At 42.9% G+C, this 27,536-nt stretch overlaps 1 protein-coding gene across 6 annotated transcripts in view; it reads right to left on the reverse strand.

The window, feature by feature from the left end:
- Positions 1–23,928, reverse strand: part of Acsl5 (acyl-CoA synthetase long chain family member 5) — a 41,117-nt gene extending 17,189 nt beyond the window's left edge. Inside the window, exons 1-6 of one of the 6 annotated variants that reach the window (XM_027929935.3) lie at positions 21,646–22,018; positions 7,469–7,524; positions 7,094–7,278; positions 4,659–4,767; positions 617–681; positions 400–501 (exon numbers count right to left, since the gene is read on the reverse strand). In XM_027929935.3, coding sequence (XP_027785736.1) covers positions 400–501; positions 617–681; positions 4,659–4,767; positions 7,094–7,249 — 432 coding nt within the window. In that variant the 5' untranslated portion in view covers positions 7,250–7,278; positions 7,469–7,524; positions 21,646–22,018. Of the gene's footprint in view, positions 1–399; positions 502–616; positions 682–4,658; positions 4,768–7,093; positions 7,279–7,468; positions 7,525–18,910; positions 19,106–21,645; positions 22,019–23,771 lie in introns of those variants that run through there. The other 5 variants (XM_071610913.1, XM_027929936.2, XM_027929934.3 and 2 more) reach the window with 5 other exon arrangements.
- Between the last annotated feature and the right edge of the window lie 3,608 nt (positions 23,929–27,536).

The following is a 27,536-nucleotide window of genomic DNA, read 5'->3' on the forward strand; positions in this document are numbered from 1 at the left end:
AATGTCCTTATTTTCCTCATATAATAATCAGACTGCTTTAAAATGATCCATGCTGCACTAGGAAATAAAAGTCCAAACACCCAGACTAGGGCACTGGGCATTCAATCAGGAATTAAGGAGGCTCTGAGTCATAGCTCTTTCAGACAGAAGAATAAGCAGTATAAAATTTTAAAATAGTTTTGGTGATCCATCAGCAAGTGACAAAGCTGCATTGGGGGAAAATAATTTTCTTTAAGTGACCATAAGAGAATTAAACTTCTGAACTCAGCTACTCAGTTTTATCTAAATTTAAAATAAATCTGGGAACATCTATCTACTTCCTAGAGTAGTTATCTCCACTCATCCAGCTCAGCCAGGGGAGCAGTGGCATTAGGCTATGTTCAGTTTCAACATAGTTACCTCTGGCCTATTCTGAGCAAAGATGCCAACAAATTGGTCTGGTGCTGGCTTATATCCTTTGTGCAGGAGACAGGAGCCCAGGTACTCTGCTCGATCAGATACCTACAAAAGAGAAGAGAGGAGAGACAGAGAAAGAGAAGAGGTCAAGATTAAAAGACTAAATTAGCTCAGGATATAAGAGCAAAACAATCTTTCTAAAACCATGGGCCTGACTCACCTGTTTGTAGGATAGCCACTTATAGGGCTGGTTTGGTTTTCTGTATCCCAAGCAGGGTCCATTGTCTAAAAATAACATTAAAAAAAATCAACTCTATTTGCAGATGACTTAGACCAGAGAAGATAAAGGGGCATCCAGAAGAGAGAAGGCATGAAAGATAACTCCAGCAAGAATCTGAGCTTCTCTATATGTCCAGGAAATTCAAAGGCAGTGAGTACTTGTTTATCAAAAGCAGAGAGTCCTAGAAACTATGTTTAAAACAATTAGGAAATATTACAAAACATTTGTAATACTATATGGCCTAGTCCACATAATGTGGCCAAATAAAAGTCTACAAGTGAACACCAACATCCAGTATTGAATAATCTTGGATTGAGTTTCCCTATAATAAAAGAAATATATGCTTGTAGCCAGACACAGTGGCACATGCCTGTAATCCCCGTGGCTTTGGAGTCTGAGGCAGGAGGATCAATTGTGAGTTCAAAGCCAGCCTCAGCAAAAGCAAGGCGCTAAGCAACTCAGTGAGACTCTTTCTCTAAATAAAATACAAAACATATCTGGGAGGTGGCACAGTGGTCGAGTGGCCCTGAGTTCAATCCCCAGTACCACCCCCCAAATATATATAATTGTAAAAATACAGAAACAATTCAAATATGAATCTTCATTATGATCACACAAATACCATAAATTTCTTTCACAGTTCCTTTGCATAGTGTTATAGTTATGCTCACTTGCATATTTGGAATGAATAATTTGGTACTCTTTCTTTCCCGGTTTGATATAAATGCTCACACATTACTTCTCTGTAGAGATTTCAATGTCAGTTGGATGAAGTGCTCTGCTGATTTTATGTCATTGTGGGTATTTAGAGGTCATTTCCAAGTTTGATAATACAACAAATATTTTCAAATTGATAAATTCAAATTTAGAATGTTTTCTTAAAACAGTCCCCCAGAATAAAATAAGTGGGTTGGGAAGAGGAGAGGGGCTTTTGTCACCTGGCATCACACTTTTTGGTGGAGTAGTTAGGATCATTTACTTTTCTCCCACCAATGACATATCAAGTTTTATCACCCACTCACAGACAGTAAAGAACATATTTTAAAAATGTTTTTCTGGTTTGACCAGTTTGAGAAGTTAAAGTCTAAGCGTCATTTAACAAGCTAATGAAGTGACCATAAGAGAATTAAACTTCTGAACTCAGCTACTCAGTTTTATCTAAATTTAAAATAAATCTGGGACCATCTATCTACTTCCTAGAGTAGTTATCTCCACTCGTCCAGCTCAGCCAGGGGTGCAGTGGCATTGGGCTATGGAAACACTGTAGGTGGCTGAGAAGCCGCCACATCTAAATTGGAGGGGGGCCAAGTTCTTAATGGAAAAATAGAAGGGAAGGAAATTTTATATAGAGAAGTTAGCCAAATTGCTGAGAGGAATTCAGGTCTTGCCAAACGGAAGCTTTCAGAGGAGGGTTACTAGGAACTCAGGAGCAAATAAATGAATCTCTCACCCAAGTGACGGAGGGAAAAAGGAAGGAAAGCAGGAAAGAGATAGCCACTCTGATTAAAGAGATATAAAAAGTAAATAAAGAGACTGTCCACAGGAAACATTGGTACTTTTTTTTTTTTTCCTGTTAAACAGCTGCATGAAGGCCCCAGAAGTTAAGTCTCAGGCTGTTCTGTTCCCTGAGCTAGCAAGTCATGACCAGCCAGCCCTTTAGAGCCACTGCTCCCTGGGGGTGCATTCTGGTGGTCTACCAATGAGCTTGTCTGTCCTGACCTTAGTCACTACTGAGAGCTGCTGTTTATTGAATGTTTACTGCATGCCAAGCACAGTCACTCTTTTGGTCTTCCCAGTGACTATCATCCCCCCAATTGGTACTAAGAATTATGAAGGACTGGGGCAGCTTCCTCAGGCTTGCCCAGTAAGCAGTAGAGCTGATGAATATGGAAGAAGTAGACTACGTCTCCTATCGCTTCCTGATAAATGCAAATGCTAGGAGAGGCCCCTGCCCAAGGGGCAGGTCAAATGATTGGTACCAAAGGGCAACAACTCAGGTCTCATTAAACTCTGCCCTAGTCAGCTTTAGCCCATTAGCCCAACTCCTGACCAGGCAGCATAAGCCTTTGATTAACGTCACCCACTCACAACTTCTGGACAAAGTAGCCACCCTAAGCTAAGTAGGATTTAAACTCTGATATACAGAATTCCCCTGAAGCTTTGTATTTTCAACACACCCTGGGGAGTGTCAGGTCTCACCATCTAGAATTCTGACCCAGTGGAACCAAGGTGAAATCAGAAGATATATTAATTTAACAATATCCCCAGGTGATTCTCAACATAAATAAATTATTGGCTAGGAGTTAAAAGAATATATTCTGTCTGGTTGTATTCAGCCCTAGATGAAACCAGAAGTGTCATTTTTTTTCTTTTTTTTTTTCTCAGAAATATCATTTTTCTATGGAAGCAGCCAAATCCCTTTTCATGCCTGTTTACATAAGATATTTTACAGACATAGTTTGGAAAGTAAAAAGAGGAAAGAAAGAAAAAGAAAAAAAGAAATCATTGATTAATTGATTTTGAGATTGGGTCTCCTTACATAGCCCAGGCTGGCCTCAAACTTGCAATCTTCCTGCCAGCCTCCTGAGTAGCTGGGATTACAGGCATGTGCCCCCCGCCCTCAAGCCTGGCTTAAGAACCATTTTACTATTACTGCTTTAATTTTAATTTAGCTAGCATTGAAAAAAATCCTAAATGAGGTATCTCATGTGCCCCATATCACATTTTAAATGACTTGTTTGGGGTTAAAATGATAACACATGCTCAATGAATAAAACCAGAAAGTCCCAAAGGAAATCCTGCTATTTCAGCCATCTTCTATCTGCAGCTGCCAGAGAAGGAAAGAAATTAAAGTTCAGTTTGGTTTGTGTTTTGTTATTTGCTAACAAACAAATGAATACAAAGTGTAGCCCCCTGTGGAGCCTTCAATAGAAGTTTTCTTTACAATTAAACTTTCACTGTCTGGAGGAGTAACTTTTTAATCAAATACTTGAAAGCTGACCTCAAGTAGAACAATTTAGTCACACAGACTTAGATTTCAGTATCAGCTCCAACATTTTCTAGTTCTATGACCTGGGGAATGCCCTAGAAACTCTGAGTCTTCATTTCCTCATCTGTAAAAATGGGGGTGACAGTAGCTGATCCTGAGAGTCGAGGGAAGGTTGAATAAATGATACATGTGTAGTACCTATTGCTATTGCATAGTTAGCACTTGATGGGAGTTGGCTATTAACATCATCACAGTCATAGTTATCAGGCAAAAGGGAAAGGAGGGATAAGAGGCCACCTAGGCAAACCTATACCTGGCACAATGTCACTTAGAAGAAAAAAATGTATAGAGAGAGCTGTAAGCCAGAGAAACATGGATGCCTAGCATTGTGTGCAGTGATAGAGACATAAAGGCTTGATGTGCTCCAAACAAACTTATCAAAGTTCATTTGGTATTGTTTCCAAGAAAGCCCAGAAAAAAATGCTTTCTGTGATACTCAGAGTGGCAGTGTGGGCCTGGAGCGTTGTATTGGATCAATGACAGGTGAGAAGTCAGGAGTCCTAAGAGCTAGTCCTGACTCAAACGTTCCAGGCACAAATGCAAGGAAGTATGTTCATAAAAAGCATATTCCTAAACAAATGTAAAGTGCTGGCGAGTTCAGCAGAACAGTGACACATCATTGTCCCAACTCCTTAATGACAATATGGCAGAAAGATTTCTTCCTGTGTTATATGAGAAACAGATTCAGAGAAGCAAAGTGCCAGGTTATACAGGTGGAAATGAAAGAAGTGGGTTGGGTTTCAACCATCTGCCCTACACTGTTTCCAGCATACATCTCGATCCTTTGCTAATGTCGCCTGTACTTCATACATTGTGATTCTACTTGGACTGTGGCATCCAAATAGCTGGGGTTTTAGAAGTGAGACAGGGAAGGAGAAGGTAGGCAGAGTCCACCTCAGATCCCACCAAGTGAAGCCAGACTTCCAGGCTTACCAGACACAGCGAGTCCTCTTTGGAAAATTTCATACACCGTCTTGGCATCTGGGAAGTAATAGCGCATCAGCTCGTTGTCGTTCTGGTAACTACATTTGTGTGCTCCTCCCTAAGACACAAGACAGAATTGAGGCCAAGTCCAAGTCTCTCATTCCAAAACCTTAACGGATTGAACTGAAGAGAACATAAATGCTGATTTTTGAGGTCATGGGAATGTTCCCTTTACCATTCAATCAATGTTTTGATAATCTAAATAAAGATTGTCACAATTATGTTTTGGTAACCCCTGGCATGTATGTGAATGCAAAGGCGAGATGATAGGCATCGTTTTGCATCTTTAAAAAAAAGTCACACCAAGTTCAAACATGCACTAAATGCATACTATGTGTTCCAGGCACCACACAAACACTGGAGATGAGAGTTAAGACAAAAGAGTTTCCCCCTCGATTACCACAAACCAGGGTTTGGGGGATGTAATTGGGTAAGAAGGGAAAAACAAACTGGAATGTACGTGTTGTAATGAAAACACACACACAATTTGGGAAACAAACAAACAATTCTGTATGAAGCAGAAAGGTAATAGAAAAGAAAGGATATTTTAATAGAGACTTTGAGGATAACTAGACATTGACCAGTCACCTGCAGTTTGGATAAGGTAGAGGAGAGAAAGAGGAAAGATAAATCAGGGTGAAATTACACCTGAACTAAGACATCAGGGCCAAAAGTCACACGCAGAGTCTGATAGGCAGCTAGAGAACATGGTGATGGAGAAAAAGGGAGCAGAGAGGGACCCATCTATAGATACCAGATGGAACTTGAGGATCAAGGCCATGTGCGGGTACGCATGCGGGAAGAGATGTGCAATAGAGACGTGCAGATCTTGAGTGACCAGAGCAGCAATGAAATTGGAACTAGAAAGTCAGAGGCAGGTGTCACAGTCTTTAGGAACATTTTCAAGTCATGGCGGATATGTTTTCTCAGCTATAAGGGCTTAGAGAAAGGATTGGCGGATTTCAATCTGTGGGCTGAATCTGGCCTGCCGTTTGCTTTTATAAATAAAGCTTTATTGGAACACAGTCAAGCTCACTTATTTACATGTCGTCTGATACTTTCACTCCGGGAAAGTATTAAGTACTTAAGTGCAGCATTGAGTAGTTACCGAATGGGCTGGCCCTTACAGAATGTTTGCCAACCTCTGCTTTAGAGGAGTCAAGGCATGCTGAGGAGACCCTAGGAAGAGGAAGGGAAAGAGCCTGAGTAGCAGAGGAAGACTTCCTTGGAGTCTGGAAAACACCCCATGAAGGGTATTAGAAGATAAGGAGGGGGAGTTGCAAGAAAGAAGTGTCAAGTCAATTGAGAGGAAGGATGAAAGAGGAGCCATTGACTTTGGAGGGTAGGTTAGGAAGACCCAGAGCTCTTCGGAGGAGATGAGAGTGATAAAAGGTCAGTCTGGGGACAGGGTGAAGTTCAGAAGAGGAAATGGGCAGACTGCTCCTAAAGTACTCTGGTGGGAAAGGGAAGGGTTGAGGGGAGAGGGCAGCCTGAAGCAGCAGGGTAGGGAGATGGCAATGAGGCCCTGAATGTGGAAATGTACCAGAAGATGGGGGTGGGGAGCCTTGAAGTAAGATTCCCGAGTGGATGAAAGAAGACTGTCCAAAGAACAGAAGGAGTCAGTCTGCAAAGGAGCGGGAATGCTTTTTTTTTTTTTTTTTTTTTCTCTCTCTGAAGAGGGTGTATGATAAAAATGGACGATGCTATTCATAGAGGCAGAAGGCAGAAAAGATGAAGACGATATCCTTGAAGCTTTCAATTTGCTCAGAGATACAGCAGAAAGCCAGGTATCCTACTGAAAGCCCTGGGGAAGGAGCCCAGTTCAACTTCTGCCAGTGTTAAGAAGAATGAATATTAAACTCAAAGCTGGAATCAACTCCAGGAAATGACTTCTTTGCCACTCTTAAGACATTTCTATGAAAATGTCCTTCCGCTCCGTCATCTACACCAATGACGAGCAAACTTCTCCTATACAGCTAGCTAATGAAAAGGTGGCCTTAGTGGAATATATATCATCTGTCCTTTTTGTTTGTTTTTTTACTTATCCTTTTAAGCATGTGAAAATTATTTTTGGATTGCCAGTTTCACAAAAAAGGTCTATTTTGCCCAAGGGCTATATTTTGCCAGCCTTTGATCCAGTTTGCCAGCTTTTGATCTAGATTACTGGCCTCCCACAATCAAGCTGTGGTTTCATTTTGTTTCAAGAGGAAATGTGCTAGTATTAGAAATTTAAATTTGTAGATTGTCTGTTGATCAGTAAACTCTTCACTTTCCCAAGCTACATCGAATCTCTGTCCCCTTTCTGAGTGAGTTATCCCTAGGTTTTGAATTGTCGTTTGTGCTTGATTAAGGTTGACAAACTACAAAGACGACTGGAAAATTACCTCGATTCCCACAGACTGATTATCCAAGTCAATGACAGGTAAGACTGGTTGGGGTCTGTTGATCAGCCACAGGAAGATAGCAGCTCCGAACGTCAGGAGGCAGATCAGTGCAGGGGTTGGCAGTGGGGAAAATAAAAAATTAAAGATAAAAAGCATCTTTGTGAATAGCAGCAGGAAATTCAGACCTTAAAAAAAAAATAGCGAGAAAGAAAAAGTTAGAGGAAGTGGCAGTATATTTTTTTACTCAATACTTCTGTTTACAGAAGTTTCACACACATACACACGCACACACGCACACACACACACACACACACACACACTCAAATTCTCCAAATAGAGCTAGATCTCTCGAGTGGCTTTGCTTCCAATATTTACCTTAGTAATGTTGGAAAGAATAGAGTGTGTTCTCCACCCCGGGCCACTTGACTGTCCTGGCACAAGGCAGAAGGGATCAAAGGAAACCAGTTAATCATTTCCCAGGCAATTTTGAGAAATGACTGCCCTTTTGCTTTTGGCCCACAGAGTCCAGAGAAGGCCTTCTGGACCCAACATAAGCTGGTAGAGAAGGGTGCACCAGGCAGTCTTCCCAGCCCAGCCCGATAGAGGGTCAGGAGGACTCTTCCCATTGGATTTCCCTGGTATAAACCAAACAGAAGAGCAGAGCTCCGGAGAGGTGACGTCACAGGTTTTAGAAATAAATCATTTTGCACTACGGACGTTTCCTGTTTGCCAGATATGCCTTGCATATTGCTTTCTCTTTTTGAGCGTCAAGAGGTTCTCTGAGATCAACAGCATTACAATTTTCTGTGTTCAATATCCTCTGCCCTGGGGAGCCCCAAGGAATCAGCTTTCCACGAGGCGAACGTTAGCCAGTACTCAGAAAGGGTGCTGGCAAGTGGACTCAACACAGGGCAAGCCCTGAAGATTTAGAACAGGAAAAGATCTCAAGGAACTAAATCCACAGAAGCTTCCCCAACCCAACTTGTAGTTCCCAGCCACATTCAGCTTCAAACCATTCCAATAGGAGGAACTAACTTTGGGGCACGTCCTAGGAATATACCCCTGCTGTTGTCTCATTACTTTCAGTCTTGGTTAGGATAAGCATAGCAGCAAATGAGCACTGACTGTGCCCAGGGACTGGGCTGGGGCTTTTGCATGGTTCAGTTCATTTAATTCAGCCAATGCTGTGAAGTTTTATTTCACAGAAGAGAAAAATGGAAGCTCCCAAAGGATAAAGTGACTTGTCCAAATCCACACACTATTTCCCATTGTGGCTTCTCTAGTAAAATCTGTAAGATTACAACTAATTGTTCAGATAGATTCTAATCCCAGTGTTCAAGGAGTCTGAATTTGGCACCTTACAGATGACAGCAAATGAAGTTCACAACTTGCATTCTTCAAGTTCACGACAACGCTTGGTGGAACAATATTTCAGAGAAGAGGCCAAACATTCCTACTCAAAAATCAGAAGAGCAAAACAAGCCCAGTAAAAAGTTTTATCAGATCAAGATCATAACTGCCCTTAGAGCTTTGGGAAAGCGGCCACTAGCTGGCATCTGGAAACTTCTCCGCAAAGGGAAACACTTCACTCTAATCTAAGAAAAGCCTTATTAGGTCTACAAATTATGTGGGGCAGGAATTTTTCTGCCCCTTATTGGTTATTTCCTGACTTGGGGGTAGTCCCTTTCCATTTTGTAAAGGACACCTAAACTCCCAGAGACTGGGATGATAATCCCCACCTCCTTGTTTCCTTCCACATTGCATTTGGGGGAAGAAAAAGAAGGCAAAACAAAAGCAAGGACCCCGGGTGCTGGGTTACATAACAAGGGCACTATTGTGATCACTGGGCAGGAATAGGACAGCTGGGAGTTCTTGTGGTACCTGGACTTGTAGGGTGGAGTGGCACTCTAGGAGGCAAAGCATTCAGGAGACAGCGTACAGGACACCATTTTTAGGCCGGCCACTCCAACCTGGGAAGGGGGACAGCCCCAGTGTAAATTGTGACAGAGTAAGAGGGAGTGCCAAAGGAAAGGAGAAGTCTGCTTTGTACTCGGCCCCCCATCCCTCCCCACAGGCTGGGACACTGCCACCAGCCTGGCGAGATCTTATCATCTGGGCTTTTCCCCTCGGCCTCTGTCCCACCTGCAAATTAAGGGATCCTTACCTGTACCCCTCTTCTCCACTATGGGAACAAGTTGTGGCACCATGGACTTCTGCCCTTTCCTCCAGATGGCAAAGTTAACATTTTAATGGGGGGGGACTTCATAAGATCTTCAGAATAGCTTCTAAAGGTGAAGCTTCTCTTCATTAGTGGTGAAGGGGGGCGGTAAGAGGGGAGGAGGAAGGGCTAATAACCTGGCAGGTAACCCAGTGGGATAAAAAGGACAGAGAATCCTTGACTGGTCTCAAGGGGGCACCTGCTGTCAATCTCAGCTGATTGTTACCACATAGTCATGTGGGCCAGGGTCACCACATTGTCAGTTTTTTTTTCCCTAGATAACCTAGAGGACTGAATATTGTAAAACCTCAATTTTAACTAGTGGCAAGTTTTAAAAGTTGGGAGATAAATAAGAACATATCTCCCTGTTTAATTTGGACCATGTTCTGTCAATTCTTGACTCTTCCTTTTACACAGATTTGGGTCCTATTGTCCACAGAGAGAGCGAGACCGACCACTGCATTACGAAGGAAGGAGAGATTTACAAGTTTCAAGACCCCAGTTTCATGAGAATGAAAGGACTTGCCTACATCTACAAGGGATTTTATTTGTAGAAGATCTTGAAGGCTGTATTTATTTCACGACTGTGATAGCTTACTCAGTTTCCTATTGCTGACCAGTTATCCAATTTGAGGAGAAGATGAACATTGTAAAATAAAGTGAAATAAAAATCCATGTACTAGAATTATACTAGAATTAACCAGTGTAAAGTATTGAATTTGGAAGTATTTTACTACACTTGTGATGTATCTGTTCTTTGAAGAAATGTCTATTTGAATTCTTTGGCTTCTTTAAAAGAGGGTTGTCTTTTTGTTGTGATTTGTGAGATTCCTTTCTATACTCCAGATACTAGAACCTTATCAGAATATTGCAATGTTTTTTGTTTTTTTTTCCCATTCTTTGGTTGTCTTTTCCCTATTTTGAATGTCCCACATTTTTAACCTTATGACACTAGCACTAGAGAGGATTTTCTTTCTTTTTTTAATTATTTTTATTTTTTTAGTTTTTGGACCTTTATTTTGTTGGAGCTTTATTTTATTTATTTTATTTTATATGCAGTGCTAAGAATCGAACCCAGTGCCTCACACATGCTAGGCAAGTGCTCTACCATTGAGCCCCAACCCCAGCCCCTAGAAAGGATTTTCAACCACTTCATGTGACTTTGTCACTCTTTAAATGGGAGAAAGTAAAGGCATGAGGGCAGGTGGGACCCACAGGTCACAACATTGCTGGATGGGGACACCCTGGTACCATTCTAACCTTCAGAATCTGGGAACATTTCCAGATTTGCTTAAATAAATGAGGCGGGAAAGCCATGCCCCTCTTGTCATGTGTCCTGTGTGACTCAGATTACAATTCTGGTTCTTGGGCTCCACAGAATCTCTATCAGAAGTTGGTATGATGGCATTTCCTCTTCCCTTTATTGTTACGCTTCATTGGGGGGAAAAATGGGGAAGAGAGAAATGTGATGGTGGGAAAGAAAAGAGGAAAGAGTTCTGTTATGCTGTGTCTGGGAGCTCCCATCCCGGTCTCCGTACATGGCTGAGTGAACTTGATGCACATTAGGATGACCCCAAATGCAAAGCTTTTTGATGTGTTGGTAGCAACATGCCTTTGCCCCCGCAGCTCAGGAGGTTCATCATCAGGGCCTTCTCGGGGGCATGGATGGCCATAGCCAGAGTGACTCATTTCCTGGCTCCTAGCATGTTTTATTTCCAAGCCAGTCGAAGGACACCTTCCACCTCCACACCTCCCCACAAGCTACCGAGATCAGTCTTGCCACCTAGATTTTGACCATCCCCTATTCAGCTTTGGATTTTGCTCCTTTGTGAGTTCAGGGAAGCATTTTCTTCATTAAATTTCCTTTTCTTTGAACAAAATCCCTCAATGGTCCTTTCCATTCTTCCATTCAAGTTTTTGGCCAACTCTGTTTATTGCTATGAATTATTCAGACTATCCCTATAGGCTAAAAATGAATTTCTTTTGGTAACTCAGTCCTTTTAAAAGATGGTACGATCCTTGGGTATTTATCCACAAGAACTAAAGTCAGCATACTACCGTGATATATGCATACCAGTGTTTGTAGCAGTGCAAGTCACAAAAGCTAAGTTATGGAACCAGCCCAGGGGCCTGTCAACAGATGAATAGATAAAGAATATGTGGTATATAAACATAATAGACTTGACTCAGCCATAAAGAAGAATGAAATGATGGCATTTGCTGGCAAATAGATGGAACTAGAGACCATCATGCTAATTGATGGGGAGGAGGAGGGAGGGAAAAGGGAGAAACTGTGGAATGAAATTTACCAAATTTTGCCATGTACATATATGAATACACCGTGGTGAATTCCTTCTTTCTGTATAACTATAGAACATCAATTTTAAAAACAGGGTAAACAGAAGGAACCCAAGTAAGATAGAGGAAGGGTGTCAGGGGACGGGGAGGGAGAGGGCACCAGGAAGAGGAAGAGGGAAAGAGGAAGTACTGGGGACTGTAATGGAGCACATTATATTCCATGCATGTATGATTATGCAAAACTGAACCCCACTATTATATATAACTAGCAGTGTAAGTCACAAAAGCTAAGTTATGGAACCAGCCCAGGGGCCTGTCAACAGATGAATAGATAAAGAATATGTGGTATATAAACATAATAGATTTGACTCAGCCATAAAAAAAATAGATGGTATTTTTGCTATAGATATTCTACTCAGAGACTCACCTCGGAGTCTGTGTATTTTCCCATCTCTTTGCCTGGAATACTGTTCCCCAGATCTGATATGGTCGTGCATTCTTATAGGGCGAGGTCTCACCTGAAACCTCACTTCCTCAGAGGTTTGCTCTCTGCTCACCCTATCAATGCTGCCCTTTCCTCTTCTACGCCTATCACAGACCTGGCTTTCTCTCCTCCATGACATCATTCACTGAAATAGTCCTGTTCTCCTTATCATCCATCATCCCTACTGAACTGATATTCTAATTGTTTGTTTTGTTTACATGCCTAAGCCATGCCTGCCATGTAATAAACTGTTAATAAGTGATTGTATAATAAATATTCTAGATTGGACTCACCCCCACACACACACTTTTATGTGGTATTGTGGATTAAACCCCCAGGGGCACTTTACCATAGAGCCACAAACCTAGTCCCACGTTTTTAAGTCCCACCCCCCATCCCGAAACAGGGTCTCTATGTTTCCCAGGCTAAAATCTCAAACTTAGAATCCTCCTGCCTCAGCCTCCCCAGTTGCTGGAATCACAGGTGCATGCCTCTGCACCTGTGTAGACTTGTCCATTCTAAAATACTTGAGTTTAACACATTTTACCTCACCTGCAAACTCCAAAATCTTAGACCATCAAAAGTCACTCTGGGACTCAGTGGTAGAGCACATGCAACCTGGGTTTGATTCCATACACCAAAAAAAAAAAAAAAAAAAGTTACTCTGGCCAATCCTGAGATGGGTCCTCCCAAATCAATATTTGGAAAGGTATTTATTGATTTATGATTAGTAGATGCTGAAAAGAATGTGTTTCTAATACACATCAAAGACCACTCAGGATGAAACTTCCTCTTCAGACTTGGAAGAACCAGAATGAAGTTATCTGCATTATTAAATGGGCAGAAAGTTCTAGCCAAGAAATAAACCATTCCTGAGTTTCTGGAATTCTACAGACAACAAGGCAAATTATCTTTGTTTTAGGTCTGGAGAGCTAATTATTTTCTGTGCAATAAGGATAAATTATAATTATAAGCATTTAAAAAAAAACAACTGCCTTCTAGAAAGTGGCACAAGCTCATTGGATTTAATTGGTTTCTTTACTTTCGTGTATGTGTGAGCTCATCCTGTGGTGACAGAAACCTCATTAAAAGGGAGACCAGAGTCCCTAAATTTTCATACCTAGTGATTCACGCATTGTTCCACACTAGGTGTTAGGAGGCTGCTTATGAAAGTTTGGTTCTCTTGGCTGGGCCTTCCATGTCTAACCCAACCTCCATTGTTATTTTCCTTAAAATCCTGCCACCATCAACTTAGTCTTCTATCTCAATCATCAGCCACATAGTCCATATTTCTGGACAAAGGGATGGCAAAATGTCAACAGGAAGTTGCAGGCCAATAGCATCCCAAGCATACCTGGAAGGACCTGATAACCTTGTCCTTCATGGGCAATAAAGGTGAGCCAGGCATGTGTTGTGTTGCAAGATCCTTCACCCAGTTTCCTCAGAGCCTGGGGGCCAAGGGCTTTTTAAAAAAACATTTCTTAACACCAGCTTACTTTCCTATATCACAAGTAGTTATCTTCTACCAGGGAAATAAAAGATAAAATAAAAGATAACATGATTTCAGACAGTAATCCTTTTTCACAAAATGAAGTCAGAGAAAGCCTGCTCAAAATTTCTTTCTTATTCCCGAAGAAAGAGAATCAGAGATACCTAGGCTATTTAAAAGCATTCAAAAATCGAAAACAGCTCAACGTTCAGTCAGAGCTGAGATGAAAATCTGTGGGCACATATTCCACTTCAAATGTAAAATCAAATAACAACAAAGCAACCGATAAAACCCCAGAAGGAAATAAGGTGCAATTAATGTTGTTTGTATAATGACTGAGATAATTCAATAAGGTGGCCAGGTGCTGAAACTAGCACTCAGGAAGTCAATAGCTTTTCTCTATTTCATACAAATCACTCATTGGAAAATATGCTGTTCGTATCAGTGTATATAAGAACAAATGTATAAAATCTATATTAAAAAAAACCTTGAGGTCTGAAGCAACTATGACAATGCTTGAAAAATGGAAGGATATACGTGAAATAGTCACATTCCATCTCCCATACACTTGATGTAACTCTTATTAACACCAATAGGATTTTCTTGGGAACAACAAAAAAATTAAGTCTGATATTCACCAAGAAAAATGAAACAAAGAGAGTCAAAATAAATAATAGAAATTGGAAGGCAGCAAATGAGCAAACATCACCTGATTTGCATATTTATTATAGAGATATAAAAACTTCTATTGGTCATGAATAGACAAATCTATTTAGCAAGATAATCCTGAAGTACACCTAGTAGATACTATTACCATATACCAAATTACATTTTGAATTAAAAAAAAATCCCTTACAATAAATGTATTGAGACAACTGGCCAATCATTCAGAGAGAAAATAAATAAAATTTTTTTTTTGGTCTTAACTTCTGCAACAAACGTAAGCAGGAGATGGATCAAAGACTTAAATATAAAACAACAAAAACTGTAAAAATATTTGGGGTCAAAAAAAAACAGAGAAAAAAGGTTTTTTTTTCATAATGTTGGTATGGGAAGATTCAAGACAGACATAAAAGCTAAACTCTACAAGTGGAAATGTTGGCGAGTTTAATTACCAAAGAGTTTTTAAAAATATTTGCCTTGCAAAAAAGATACCAGATATAAGGTCAAAAGATGAACTGGGAAAAATATCAAATGTTCCAGAAAGGCAAAAAAGCTAATTTCCTTAATAAGGAATGCTTAGATGTCAATTTAAACAAAATATAATCCAATAAAACAGAGGCAGAAGATATCAACAGAAAGTAAAAAAAACAAAACAAAACAAAAAAAAAAAACCAGCTACTTAAAATTAGGGAAAGACATTCAAGTTTGCTTACAGTTTTTAAAAATGCAAATTTCAATGAAATGCCTTTACCCTATCTATTAGATTAGCAGAGATGAAACAGTGCAATGTTAACTGTGGAATAATAAATGTGGTGCAGCCACTTAGAGATGTACCCATTGGCCTCTACCACAATTAAGAATGCATGCCCTACAACATAATGATTCTACCATCAATTCATCCTGTAGAAAGACATCAGCTCTGTAAAATGCATCATCATGTGCCAAATATAAAGTATTGTTAAGGATGTAGGCTCTTGAGTCAGAGTAGTTGGGCTCAAACCCTTCTTGACCATCTGACTCGTAACCAGTGGTAAATATCCTAACCTCTGTGGTTTCTCATCTGCAAACTGGCCATAATAAAATCTTCCTCATAAAGCCATCACTATGACTTAAGGAATGCGTGTATGTGTAAAGTGCTTAGAACTACACATATCAGCTGGTCTCAGGTCTTAGCTATGACATTTGTCATCATTAAAGCTATAGGATTATTGGGAATTGCAAGAGCCTAGGAAAGCCTGCCTGTAGGTGGGAAACCAAATAAATTATAACCCTTCTACATAATGGAAGTCTTGGCAGGCAAATTGATTTATATGTACTGATAGAAGAAGAGCTCCAGGATCTATTGCCAAGTAGGAAGGAAAAATATGTGGACAACTGTGTACAGTTATGCTCTCAATTGTGATGAATCATGAATGCATTTGTGTTTCTGAAAGGATAATCCTCATAGGAAAAGAAAAAAGGAAGAAGAGAAATCAGGAATGTATTTTCCAGAATGTTTGGAGTATTCGATCAAAAGATATAAAAGAGCTTGACTGTGTATCAGGCATCATTCCTGGAGCCTAAAATACAGCAGTAAAAAGCCAGCCCACATGGGATTATCTTCTACGGAGAAGATTGACAACCAAGCTTGGACCCCAATTCTATTGTTTGAGAATTATGGGACAGCAGCAGTAAGGTAGAGTAAGGACTGGAGACATAGCAGGTAGGTGAGCTTTCATTAGGGAGTTACGATAAGGTCTTATTAGCAAAAGTAACTCTTGATAGTATCAGAGTAACTCTTGATATTAATTCTTGTTTAATCTGAAATGTGTTTTGTTTACCAACCCATAATAAATTCAACTCCATATTATCTTACCTCTGACTCAGACAGATCACTTAGAAAGTTCTGCCACCTGGGTTGGTGCATTTGATGTGAACCATGACCCAAACCACAGTCCACATACAACCTTTCCAAGTGCTCAAGCTATTGTGTAAAATACATCCCAGCTGCAGCAATCCAGCCTGAACAGCAGCTCTGGGGGTGGAAAGCTTTTTCATTCATTTTTCTAACAGATAAGGAACCAGAGCAAAGGTGAAGCTTGAGTCATAGGGTCAAAGGGGCCCTGAACATGCATCTTTCGACATTACCTCCAAGTAGCTGAGAACAGAAGCTGGTGTTTGAACCTGACCTTTGAACCTATAGATTGTACCTTCCCAACCACTCACCAGTGCCTGGGCACTTAGGCCACCACCACATGTTAATCAGGTGATGAGGCACAGGTTTGCTCTCTTCACCCAGGGCCCTGGTTCCCAGCCTTCTCTGAAGCACACACATCCTGTGGGACAAGCATGTCCCCAGGCAGATGGGATAATGGCCTCCTTGTCATTTCTACAAAGACTCCACTTGCAGGCAGAGCAGGAAGACAGCAATACCAAAGGGAGCCCTGTTAAAACCCTAGCGGGTAGCTGAGCAGTAATTTCCATACCATGGAGAAATTCACTCTGATTGTTTAAATAATTAAAAGGAAAATTGAAAAGCTAAGTGATTAACCTCCCGCATCTCTCTCTTCTAGCCCAATTGCTAGGCTGAGCCCAACAGCTCCAATTTGTAAGACAGTGGCAGAGAAGGGGTGAGATTTAAGTTTGGGATGGTTCCCTGGCTGCAAGCGGACACTCCATAATGAATCATTCAGGAACTCAAGCACAGCCATGGGAGATCTCTCTATTGCTGAGTTGCACAGGAAAAGCGACAGGAACTAGAGCACAGGAGGGTTGTGAAAAATGAAGCCGGATGAGATCTTCCTCGGGTTTGGATCTCATCGAGGCGTCCTGTGATTCTGTGGACATCTCTGTGACAACAGGCCTCCCTGTGCTGTGAACACTTGAGCAGGGAGGGTGTCCTAGCTTCTGGATTCCAAGTCACCTAGCCTAAAGCCCAAGGTACAGTGGGAACCCATGGTCACTGCGTCACCTCCTCCTTTTGCTTACCACTGGCAAAAGTTCAGAGAAAGGCAACTAGGGAGGGGAGCGCATTAGAGGAAACTGGTCGCAGAACTCAATCCCACAAGGAACACAATGTGCTCCTACACTCAGAGGGAGACACAGCTGAATCTCCCTCAGGAATGCCACAGACAGGGGCTTCACACCAGTAGGGTCTACACTAAGCTGCTCCACCTAAGTGAGGTCACTCACAATGCATGCACTTGGGCATGAGAGCACCTACTACGTGCCAGGCAGCATGCGCAGCTTAGAGAAAGCACACTTGGAGTCCCTAGTCTCACAGGAGATAATGTCAATTCCCAGGCAGTCACAATATTTGGAGATGAGTGCTCTGTGGGATGTACCTCAGTTTGTGCAGCCCTCGGTAGACTTGAGAAATATGTGTGTGACGAGGCATATGTACCTTCTGCCCTTTCAATGTACTTATGCAACAAGGCAAACAAATATCTTGCACTTATCTGTTCAGCACTGTGCCACGTGTTGAGGGACAGACAGAATATACAGCTCCTGACTCTGGGGGCTTCTGGATCTATCTTAACAGGAAATATACTTCCAGGATGGATCAGTGTGTGGGATGAGCTTATACGTTTGAAGAAGGGAGAGGTTAATGTAGGCGGGAGTAGATTAAGATAGCTGTATGGGATGCTAGAACCTCAAGGATGAGTGGTCCCCAACCTCCTGGCTTTATAGCCAACGGGCTCTTTTCCAGGCGCAATCAAAGATGATGATCACACCCATGTCAACCAGTGTCACTATCACCAAATCATTTTCCCAACTGTAGTCTGTGTCTTATCCACCTTTGTGGAGAGACCAGTCATCCCATTCAGTTGGTTGAACCAAGGTGGACAGGAAGGGAAGCACTCAGATGTGGCTAGAGGCATGAACGGAGGAAACATGGGAAATTTGGTGAAGAGTTATTTCTAATGGAGGTGGAGGGTCTGTCTTTAGTTGAAAGGGATAAAGAAAAAAAGGAGAAGCCCCCAAGAAGGATGAATGAATGAGACAGTAGCTGAGGCCTGGTGAGGTCATTGTACCCTGGAGTCAGTTTGAATTGCAAACACCAAGACACTCGAGGGAGCCAAGTGTTGGCCAATTGAGCTGAGTGATATTTACTAATTCATCTCTGGTTAAGTCAAATACCCAGGGTCTCTCCACTCAGGCCATTAGCATAGGGGTGGAGCCACCCATGGGGTGATGACAGGAAGTGACAAGTCCCTCTGGCTTTCAGTTTGACACAACCTACCTTGATCCACCACTGTACTTCAAACCAACCACAGTCCAACAGCCCCACCCTGAGGAAAACCTTGTCCAGTTGAACACCCCCAAAGGGCATCTCAGACCTCTTGCTGACCAAGCAGATTATGAGAGATCCAAGGTAAGGAGATCCAGTATTACAGGTCCCCTGAATTTGATAAGAGGGTCTGTAAAAAGATAGGCTGGACAAAGTGCTAGGTCCCCGTCAGCTCTGCCAGGGTAAAGACTGAATGAGGCAAGAGGTTATAAAAGAGGCCTTTCGCCCTCGATTCTCTACAGAATCAGTCCAAATGCTAGTTGTGCCAGACCAATGGTCAAGAATCACTACTCAAAGTATAAGCAGTGAGTTTAGTGCAAATATTCTCTTTTCCAGAGGCAAACTGTCAAGGTCATCACCTCTCCAGATACCGGAGCAATAGCTCTATCACTTACCAGGTGTGTGAACATGGGGATAGTTACTTGATGTCACTGAGCATCAGTGTCCCTCAATGGTACATAGAGGGGATACGGTGTGTATAGTATCTGGTATATTATCAAGCATGTGGTTAGTCCCCAGTAAAGAGTAGCTTTCTTTTCCCTCTTCCATTTACCTTAACTGTCAAGTCCTTGTCAATATCAGATATTCTGTTATGAAGATGTTCTGGAAGTTAAGAGAGGAGCATGGTCATCACTCCACTTACATGCAAAGGTCTAAACAACTCCTCATTTCTATTTAAACAGAACACTTCTATTTGGAGGAGCCATGGCCTATCTCTGAGCCACGCCTTCCTCTCTTTCCTGCATCCTCCCACAAGCCACTCAAACCTCATGGCTCTTAGAATAGATCAACCCAAGAAGAACAAGAGATCCACGGTCAGCTCCGCCAAAGAGGGTTGACACTGTGGCCCGTAACTGCTGTATGTGGGTTGTCTGTCCTTCCAAATTCCCAAAACTCATTTATTCAACCATCAGGAATCAAGAACCCAGGAAGTGCCAGGCCTGTGCCAAGGGGAACAGCAAATGAGAGAGTCCATTTCTGATGACAGGGTGTGAGGTTACGGAAAGAAGAAACAGACCTGGACGCTTTTGCAGTGGAATATCTGGAGAACCCTAATGGCTGCCCGATCGGCTGGAGCCAGCCTTGCTGATCAGGGTACGGCCAGGCCTATGAGACAGACATGGCAGGCATTGCATGCTAGGTTTCTAAAAAATCGCCAAGTCCTTGTTTGGGAACTCACCTGCCCAAAAGGGGGACTGTTTTCTTCCTCCCTCTGTCCCTCCCTCCCTCCATTTTTTTCCTTCCTTCCTTTCTTTCTTTCTAATTTACATAACAACAACAACAAAATCAACCATTTTAAGGTGAACAGTTCAGTGGACTTAGTACATTCACACTCCGGGGCAACCACCAACTCATCTAGTTCCACAGAATCTTCATCACCCCAAAAGGAAACCCTGTACCAATAAGCGGTCACTCTCCATTCTCCATTCCTCCCTCCCTGCCCAGTCTACTTTCTGTCTCTATAGAATTAAGATGAGAAGATTTCAAAAGATTTATTTCTTCCAGTTTCTTATTCTTCAGCCTGTGCGTGAAACTAGACTCATTAGTAATCAAGGTGCAGATCATCTTTGGAACAAAATGAGCCAGAGTTCAAATTCCACCTCCAAATGAGCCAGAGTTCAAATTCCACCTCCAATTGAGCCAGAGTGTGAGTCTGTTTCTAAGCCCCATTTTTCTCACCTAGGACATAAAGTATCTACTTCACAGGACAGTATTGAAAATCAAAAGATAAGAACTCCATAGAACACTAAGTATGGTGCTGCCCATAGAAAATGTTGGATGAATGGTTGTTGTAATATTTATGGTTCTAGAAAAAAATATATCAGCTTGAAACTCTTAACAAATATGTGACTAAATGTGTCCAGACCACCACACATGAAAATTTTTTTAAAAAATTAAAATTGCTAGGAAATATGAAGGAAGGATAACCTTGTATGTGAGCAGATAAAGAGCAATGTTTTAGCATCAGTTTGCCTGTTACAGTTTGATAACTTGCTTGTATGTGACCTTAGGGAAGTTGCTTCATCTCTCTGAACCATTTTACTTTTTTAACCATAAATATGGCTAAACAATCCATCTCAAAACATTGCCTGTATGTGTTCCTACTGTGTACCTGTGACTCCACTGCATGTATAGTATTTAGGTAGAAAATGCTTTGCTGATATTGGAGGTGTCTTTGCCCTGGAAAATTATGATGTGATCTTGGAGAAGACTCTTTTTGGTCAGGACCTAGCCAAATGCTTGGCTAATACATTTGATTTGATCTGGATAATGTTCCTTTTCCTTTTAAAAATTGATCTGCATGTTTATCTGGGGCCTGCCTCCTCGGAATTTTGCTAGCAACCCTACCATCAGCACCTGACCACATACCAACCACTATCTAGGTACTATTCCTTTCACTATGCCAAGCCCAGAAGTGATACTCAAATACCTGTCACTGAGAGGGGACCCACCACAGAGTGACTCCATGCTAGAATATAGAGGGAGGGATCAAGCAAAATCAATTATTTCACTTTTATTTGTTAATACTAAATTAGCCTTTTATTATTTTATTTTATTTTTCATTATATGTTATACTTTATTTTCTTTACTTTTTAACACTGTGCTTCTGTTTATAGAATACCAACCAGCTACACTTTGGAGTTTTCAGGTTGATAAACACAGAGGGTAACTAAGGTCTAACTGCAAAGCCCCTTCCTAATACTCACTCCCTGAAGATCCTTCCAGTTCATCTTAGGTCTAACCTGTGGTCCTACCCCTGAAAAGAAATCCAACTTCGTTCAGAAACTGCCATCAGTCTCTTCCATCTCAGTAGTCCCATTCATTGGCTCTAACCATGAGAGGGAGTCAAAGGCTGATGAAAAATGAGGGTGACCCCAGCCAGCCACAGGGGAGACATGCCCGATGCTCAGGCCCATTAAAACAGGGGCAGGAGGAAGTCTCGTCCATGCCCCCGACTCCCCTTCCCCTCGCCCCTCCTGAAAACAGATGGCTTAAAGAGAGCATGATAAGCACGTGGGACAGAGCAAGCCCGGAGCCCAAGCTGCTTTGCTGGAGTTGGGGGCCAGGATGCCCCTGCCACATGCTCCCAGGACCCCTTGCTGATCACACCCCTAGATGTCCCCCTTACCCTGTGAAGGGCTGAACGTCTTAGTGCTTCCAGCCAACGGGGCTTCCTGGGTCCAATTTCCTCCTGTCCTGTTCCCTCAGCCCTGGTTCCTCCAGGGACAGGGAGGCTTCAGAGCGTCCATGCAGGCAGGCAGCCTGGCTCAGAGCACCCCCAGGTCTGCCCTGTCCCGAGCCGTTCTGCTTGGGGCCATGGCCGGCTTTCTAACGTGCTCGGGACTTCACTTCCTGGTTTTTCTTTCACAACTGAAAGTGGAAGCGTTCTGAGCAGGAGGAGAGGAGCCGCCAAAGTTACCCTGGCTCGTCTTCAAAGCCTTTAACCCCAGCCCCTAAGGGCTGAAACTAAAGCCAGCTTGCATCAACGCAATTCACCCCGTCCCCCGTGACTGTCTCGCAACTAAGACAGAAAAGCCAAATTAAAACGATTGGAGGTGCCCCGAGACGACAACGAGTGTCAGAGAGGCGGAGGTGACGTTGTCCCTGCTAAATTTGCAAGACAGAAAAGTCCAGCTCCGGGAATCTCCCACCGCAGATCCATCCCGAGACCTTGTCACCCCTTGCTCCAAGTTACCCCTCTCTCCAGACCCCAGAGTTGCTGGCCTCTGTCCCCAAAGCTGTTCCCACAAAACCAGCAAAATGAACAAGCAAGGCAAGGATGACGGGGGCAGGGAGCCACTCAGTTGACATGGTTCCTTTTCCTCTGTCACATCGGCTCAGCCTCTTGCACCTCCAAATTTAAGTGAAAAGTGCACTTGGCCACCTCTCTGACTCCCCAGTATTACCGGGATGTATAGCAGTCTCCTTTGATTTGCTTAAGGCTGTGGTAGCAGAGCTGCCATCCCCAGATGTGGGAGCAGAAATAAGCTCTCCTATCCCTTCCCACCTGCTCACCCCACGGGACCTTACAGACACTGCAGAATTAAGCAGCATTTTCCCAGCCTTGATCCTTCCAGGAAGGCTCACAGGAAGTTCAGTGGGAGCCTGCTCTACACTAAATCTAGATTAGAATTTTTTTACTCTCAACAGAGCGGAGTTTCTTAAAGCCCCAGATGAAAAATCCAGGGTGCTCCGTGCTACGATCTCAGAGAATACAAGGTCTGGCCTCTTGGCCTCGCAGGAACCCCTTTTGGACAGGGGAGAAAGTTGAAAGACAGTCTGCTGGCATTTTGTCTTGGAGGAATATTTGGCCTTAAGTTTCAGGAGCTCAGATTCCTCCAGAGGAGTGCAGTGGATAGCAGAGTGAATGTCAATCCTCAGTCACTAATACCACTGAGCTCCTCTCCAGGACTGTCTTCCTTTACCATCCAGAGGCAGGACTCAGGGTCAGCAGAAGAAAAAGCCTTATTAAAAAAACAAAATTGATTTCCTCCAAAATGGAATGCTCAAGTTCAGAAAGGTCTGTGTTTCTCCAAAGTCTCATCAGCACTGTGTTCCTAGCCAATCCTCTGTACACAGGAGTGATACTCTTGAAATTCCAGAGAAGAAAGTTTTGACAACACACAAGAACTCTGCATTGTAGAGCAGGCTACAGAGACAGATTGATGAGGATTCAAGTCCAAGCCACACCACCTCCTGGCTGTGTGGCCCAGGCTGTGCCACCTCACTACGCAGAAATGTTTAATCTGCCTATGAAATGGGGATGGCACCATCGACCTTACAGGCTACTTATTTTACCATCTTTAGGATGGTCCCCTGTACTTAATAGAATGTCTGCAAAGATTCCCTTCTCTTTCTCCCTTCCAAATGAGAATCTCTAACATCAGCAGTTGGGCGAATAGCCCTTCTACTCACGCAGGGACAGAAATTTCTGAATGGAAGATGAAGAAACCCACATCCTGGTTTTGTCTTTAACCTCTAAAGGCTTTAATTCTGTTTTAGTGCACTTACTGGAATTAATGTTTCCTTCCAATTCTTTCTGCTGCTCGCATGATGTCTCTGCCCCTTTCTAATTGATTTTTATTTCTTTGCTTTCCACACAAGTCAGCAGAGATGACTACTCAACTGAATGTAATTTCACATGATACAAGAGTCTTACACTGAGAATGGACACATGTCTCATCTTCTTCCCCCAAATCCCCTGCAGCCTCACTAGAGACATAAAACAGAGCAGGTAGGATTGTTCCAGCTTACCTTGTAGGAATACTCTCCCTTCCCGGGTCCAGGAAATGCTCCCAATCACAGCTGGCTGTCTTGGTTCAGCACCACATTCAGCCGCCCCTTCCCTTTCCACGGCTCCAGGGACTGGGTCACATCTGAAGCCACCGTATCCTGTCCTGAGAGTGTCCAACAAGCTCCCTGGAACCTTTGAACCTGTTGCAACAGAGGTCCAAAGGTAGAAGTTACCTGTTCAAACACTCGTCGTAACTTCTGACAGAAGTGCAGAATTTGGCAAACGGTTAAAACAAGGAATTGTTATGCAATGGACTTAAGAGGAAAAAAAAAAAAAAAGAAGAAGAAGAAGAAGATGACAGCCTTCAGCTCAGAAAGCTAAAGTTGAACAAGACATACCTTTTGCAAAGCCCATACTCTGGGGGAAGAGGAGGATGTGAACAAGGCTTTGCATTTGCTTTTCTGGTACAATCTTTGGGAATGAGATAGGAAGAGGAAGGTCTAGATCACAAGAGGAAAAAAGTACTCCTTGAGTTTAGGGTAAGAGAAAATAGAGAAGCCACTTGAATTGGCTCCAGCTATACCATTAAGATTCAGACTATTAAGATTCAGACTGAGCCGAGGTCTGCATTTGGAGATCAGCCTTTTCCTAGAGGGACTAGTGTCCTCTGCAGGATGAGAACATCTGCGAGACAACCAAATAAGCTGAGTCAGTCTGAAGTCTCTTGCGAAGACTGGGAGACAAGTTTCAGTGTGAGAGCACAGAATCGTGGGCACAGCCTGTACCAACCATGGCCTAGCAATGCCACTGGATGAAGTGGCATAGCTGTCACCTCATGCTGCAGTTTATCCTTTTTCCTTTTTCCATGTGGAAGTCACTAGTCACTAGTCTCAATTTCAAAGTCGTTAAGATCACAAGGCATCCATACAAAACAGAAACACCGCCTGGAGATGAAATAAATCCTGCAGACCATGTGCACCCTCTCTTATACAGGTGGTCAGTGAGGTCTTTTCAGGTGCAAGAAGTCACTGAAATCACACAACCAGGTAGTAGTCAACCCAGTCCCTGATGAGGGGCTACAACCACTGAGGTGCCTTTGTCCCTCTATGGTGCTGCCCTGTTGATCACTGTACATCTAACCCCCTGCAGGCCTCCAAAGCCTGAGCACTCTTTGTGTACCAGGCCTGCAGAAATTCGGAGCGTGCTGCATTAGGTTTCCTCTTACTATCTTTGGTCAGGTGGCCAATATCTATGTCAGAAGACAATACCACTTCCTGTGAACTCCTTCAAGGAGTGACTAGCATATGAACACAAAGGTCTTAGGCCAGATTATTCAGCTCTCCAGTGCATTACTGTCAAAGGTCACCCCAGACCCTCGTACCAAAAAGGAAAGGGCTTCTAAGAAGTGACTGAAGACAATGAAATTCTTTGGGCACTGGGGGCCTGAGCACCACTGGATTGGACTGTTGCCAAGTTGTGTAAAGTCACAACCCCCAGACACTTTCTGGCACCATATTTTCTAGAGAGCAAGATGCACCAAGCCAGTGGATCCCAAACTGCAGTGAGTGTCACAGTGCCCTGGAGGGCTTGTTACAACAAAGTTTGCTAGGCTGGTGCCAGTTTCTGGTTCAGCAGGTTTGAGTCAGGGCCTGAGAATATGCATTTCAAACAATGCCAGGTAAGAGGGTATTGTTATTCTGGGGGCCACACTGGGTCCCCACCAGGAGCATCATTGTTCCACGCTGCTACTCTGCCTTAAATGGGCCCAACTACTGAAATGTCAAAGGGGATTGTGTTTGAGGTAGACTTGGCTATGGTGACCCTATAGTTGGGAGGACAACTTGACATTCAGTGGAACTTATTATATGCTGAAGGGGAGAGGTGCTATTGAGACCAGCCGGCAGGCTGAGTCCCAGAGTAATGATTTGGCACCAGAAAGAAGCACCATCATTCACTGACCTGTTTCTCCTCTACATAAATATAAACCAAAGCCATATAGTATCACAACTAGGTGTGTATGGGTGTCAGGCATGTCACTTGACCTAACAGTCTTCACCTCATTCTTAAGGGTACCCAAGACTCCTAAAAGGAGGTGAAGCAGTTGGCTGCAATGCTGCACTGACAGTGGGAGAGGTGAGTCCTGAGCCCAGGTCTGCAGCACCCAGCAGGCTGTGCCTCGGTTCCATAAGCCATTGTGTCCTGCAGCACTTCTCTTCAAAAGCCACGTATTCCATCACACTTCTTTGCAACATGCTTGGTTCCTCCCTCCTTTCCCCCAATTATATATATTTAGAATCCAATAAATTTTTAAAATTCCCTTTCAATTTGAGCATTCTATAACCTCTAAAAAGTGCAAGCCTCCTTTTTCTTAGGTCATTTGCAAGTGATGTGCCTGAGGTGTGAGGTGTCTGACCAACGGCCTCCATTCTGACACCCTCCTACAGTAAGCTGCTTGGAAGGGCAGTACACCCTCTCCCCCTTGAGCCACATTCCATACACAATAGTTCCAGAATACTAGAGGCTCACATTCCAGAGTCTTGTAACATAGCCTGGAGGTAGCCAAGATACCTCTTGGGATAGGGGCTGGCAGCTCTTTAGAATCAAAACAAACAAACAAACAAACAAACAAACAAAAAACAAAACAGGTTTCCTATAGGTTTTGAAAGCAGGGAAAGACAGACAATATAAGCAAGCTGACTTACATACACCATACAGCTCCTTCCAGTTTATTAAACTCTTCCAGACTCTCAGCACACCTGTGAGGTGTTAGTGGGGACAATACCTTCAACAGCCAAACCTTCAGTGGCTGGTGGGAGCCAGGCCCTGAGAAAAGTATCACACTCAATCAGATGGTGGTTACAGATTGTGAAAATGAGAAAGAAGAAGCCCAGTGAGGTTCTGTCACTCTTTGGAGATCCTATAACTTGGTAATGGGGTGATGGTGGTGGTAAGGGTGGTAGGGTCAAGGATAATTTCTTGATAATTCCAGGCTATTTTGGAAAGGCAAGTGATTTTTATCTTGTTCCCCCCTAAGTGACATTCTTTTTTTTTGAGAGAGAGAGAATTTTTTATTTTTCGGCAGACACGACATCTTTGTTTGTATGTGGTACTGAGGATCAAACCTGGGCCACACACATGCCAGGCGAGCACGCTACTGCTTGAGCCACATCCCCAGCCCCCCAAGTGACATTCTTTATGGAGTAGAGTTGTTACAGAGCAGGCTGGGAGAATAAGTCCTAGTGTTATTTAAAGATTTTAGAGGCAAAAAACCACCAGATTTTAGAGTTTTAGAGGCAATTTCTAGACTCTAGAAAAGGCTGAACCAATGAGGTCATTATAAAGGAAAATGAAATTTCTCCTTAAGAATCCACCCTAGGAATCTAAAGGATTCACCTTAAACCTCTAGATTCTCTGCTTTAGAGTTTTTTTCATTGGATTCAGATTACAGAACAACAAAAATGATGGGGATCATTTCAGGTGAAGACAGAAAAGAGAGCTGGGACAAGAAAAGGGAAAGCACAAGACATCACAGTAGCTGTGACATGGGGTGTGGGGGACACTGATTTAGGAAGGATTCAAGGATTCAAGGCTGTGTTGATGGCTGATCCAAGTCAGGCAGTGTGGCCCAAGAGGAAGGAGAAGCAGAGCCCTAAAATCTCTTCATGTTAACTCAGCAATGATGGATCAGAAAGAGAGGAGGTGAGATGGCCCTCCCTGGGGTTTGCTGAACATTAGGGCAGAGGTTATAACCACATGAAGTGGGCAAAAGTAACACTGCCGTGAAC

The sequence above is a fragment of the Marmota flaviventris genome, chromosome 4, assembly GCF_047511675.1.
Source record: "Marmota flaviventris isolate mMarFla1 chromosome 4, mMarFla1.hap1, whole genome shotgun sequence".
Taxonomy (NCBI): domain Eukaryota; kingdom Metazoa; phylum Chordata; class Mammalia; order Rodentia; family Sciuridae; genus Marmota; species Marmota flaviventris.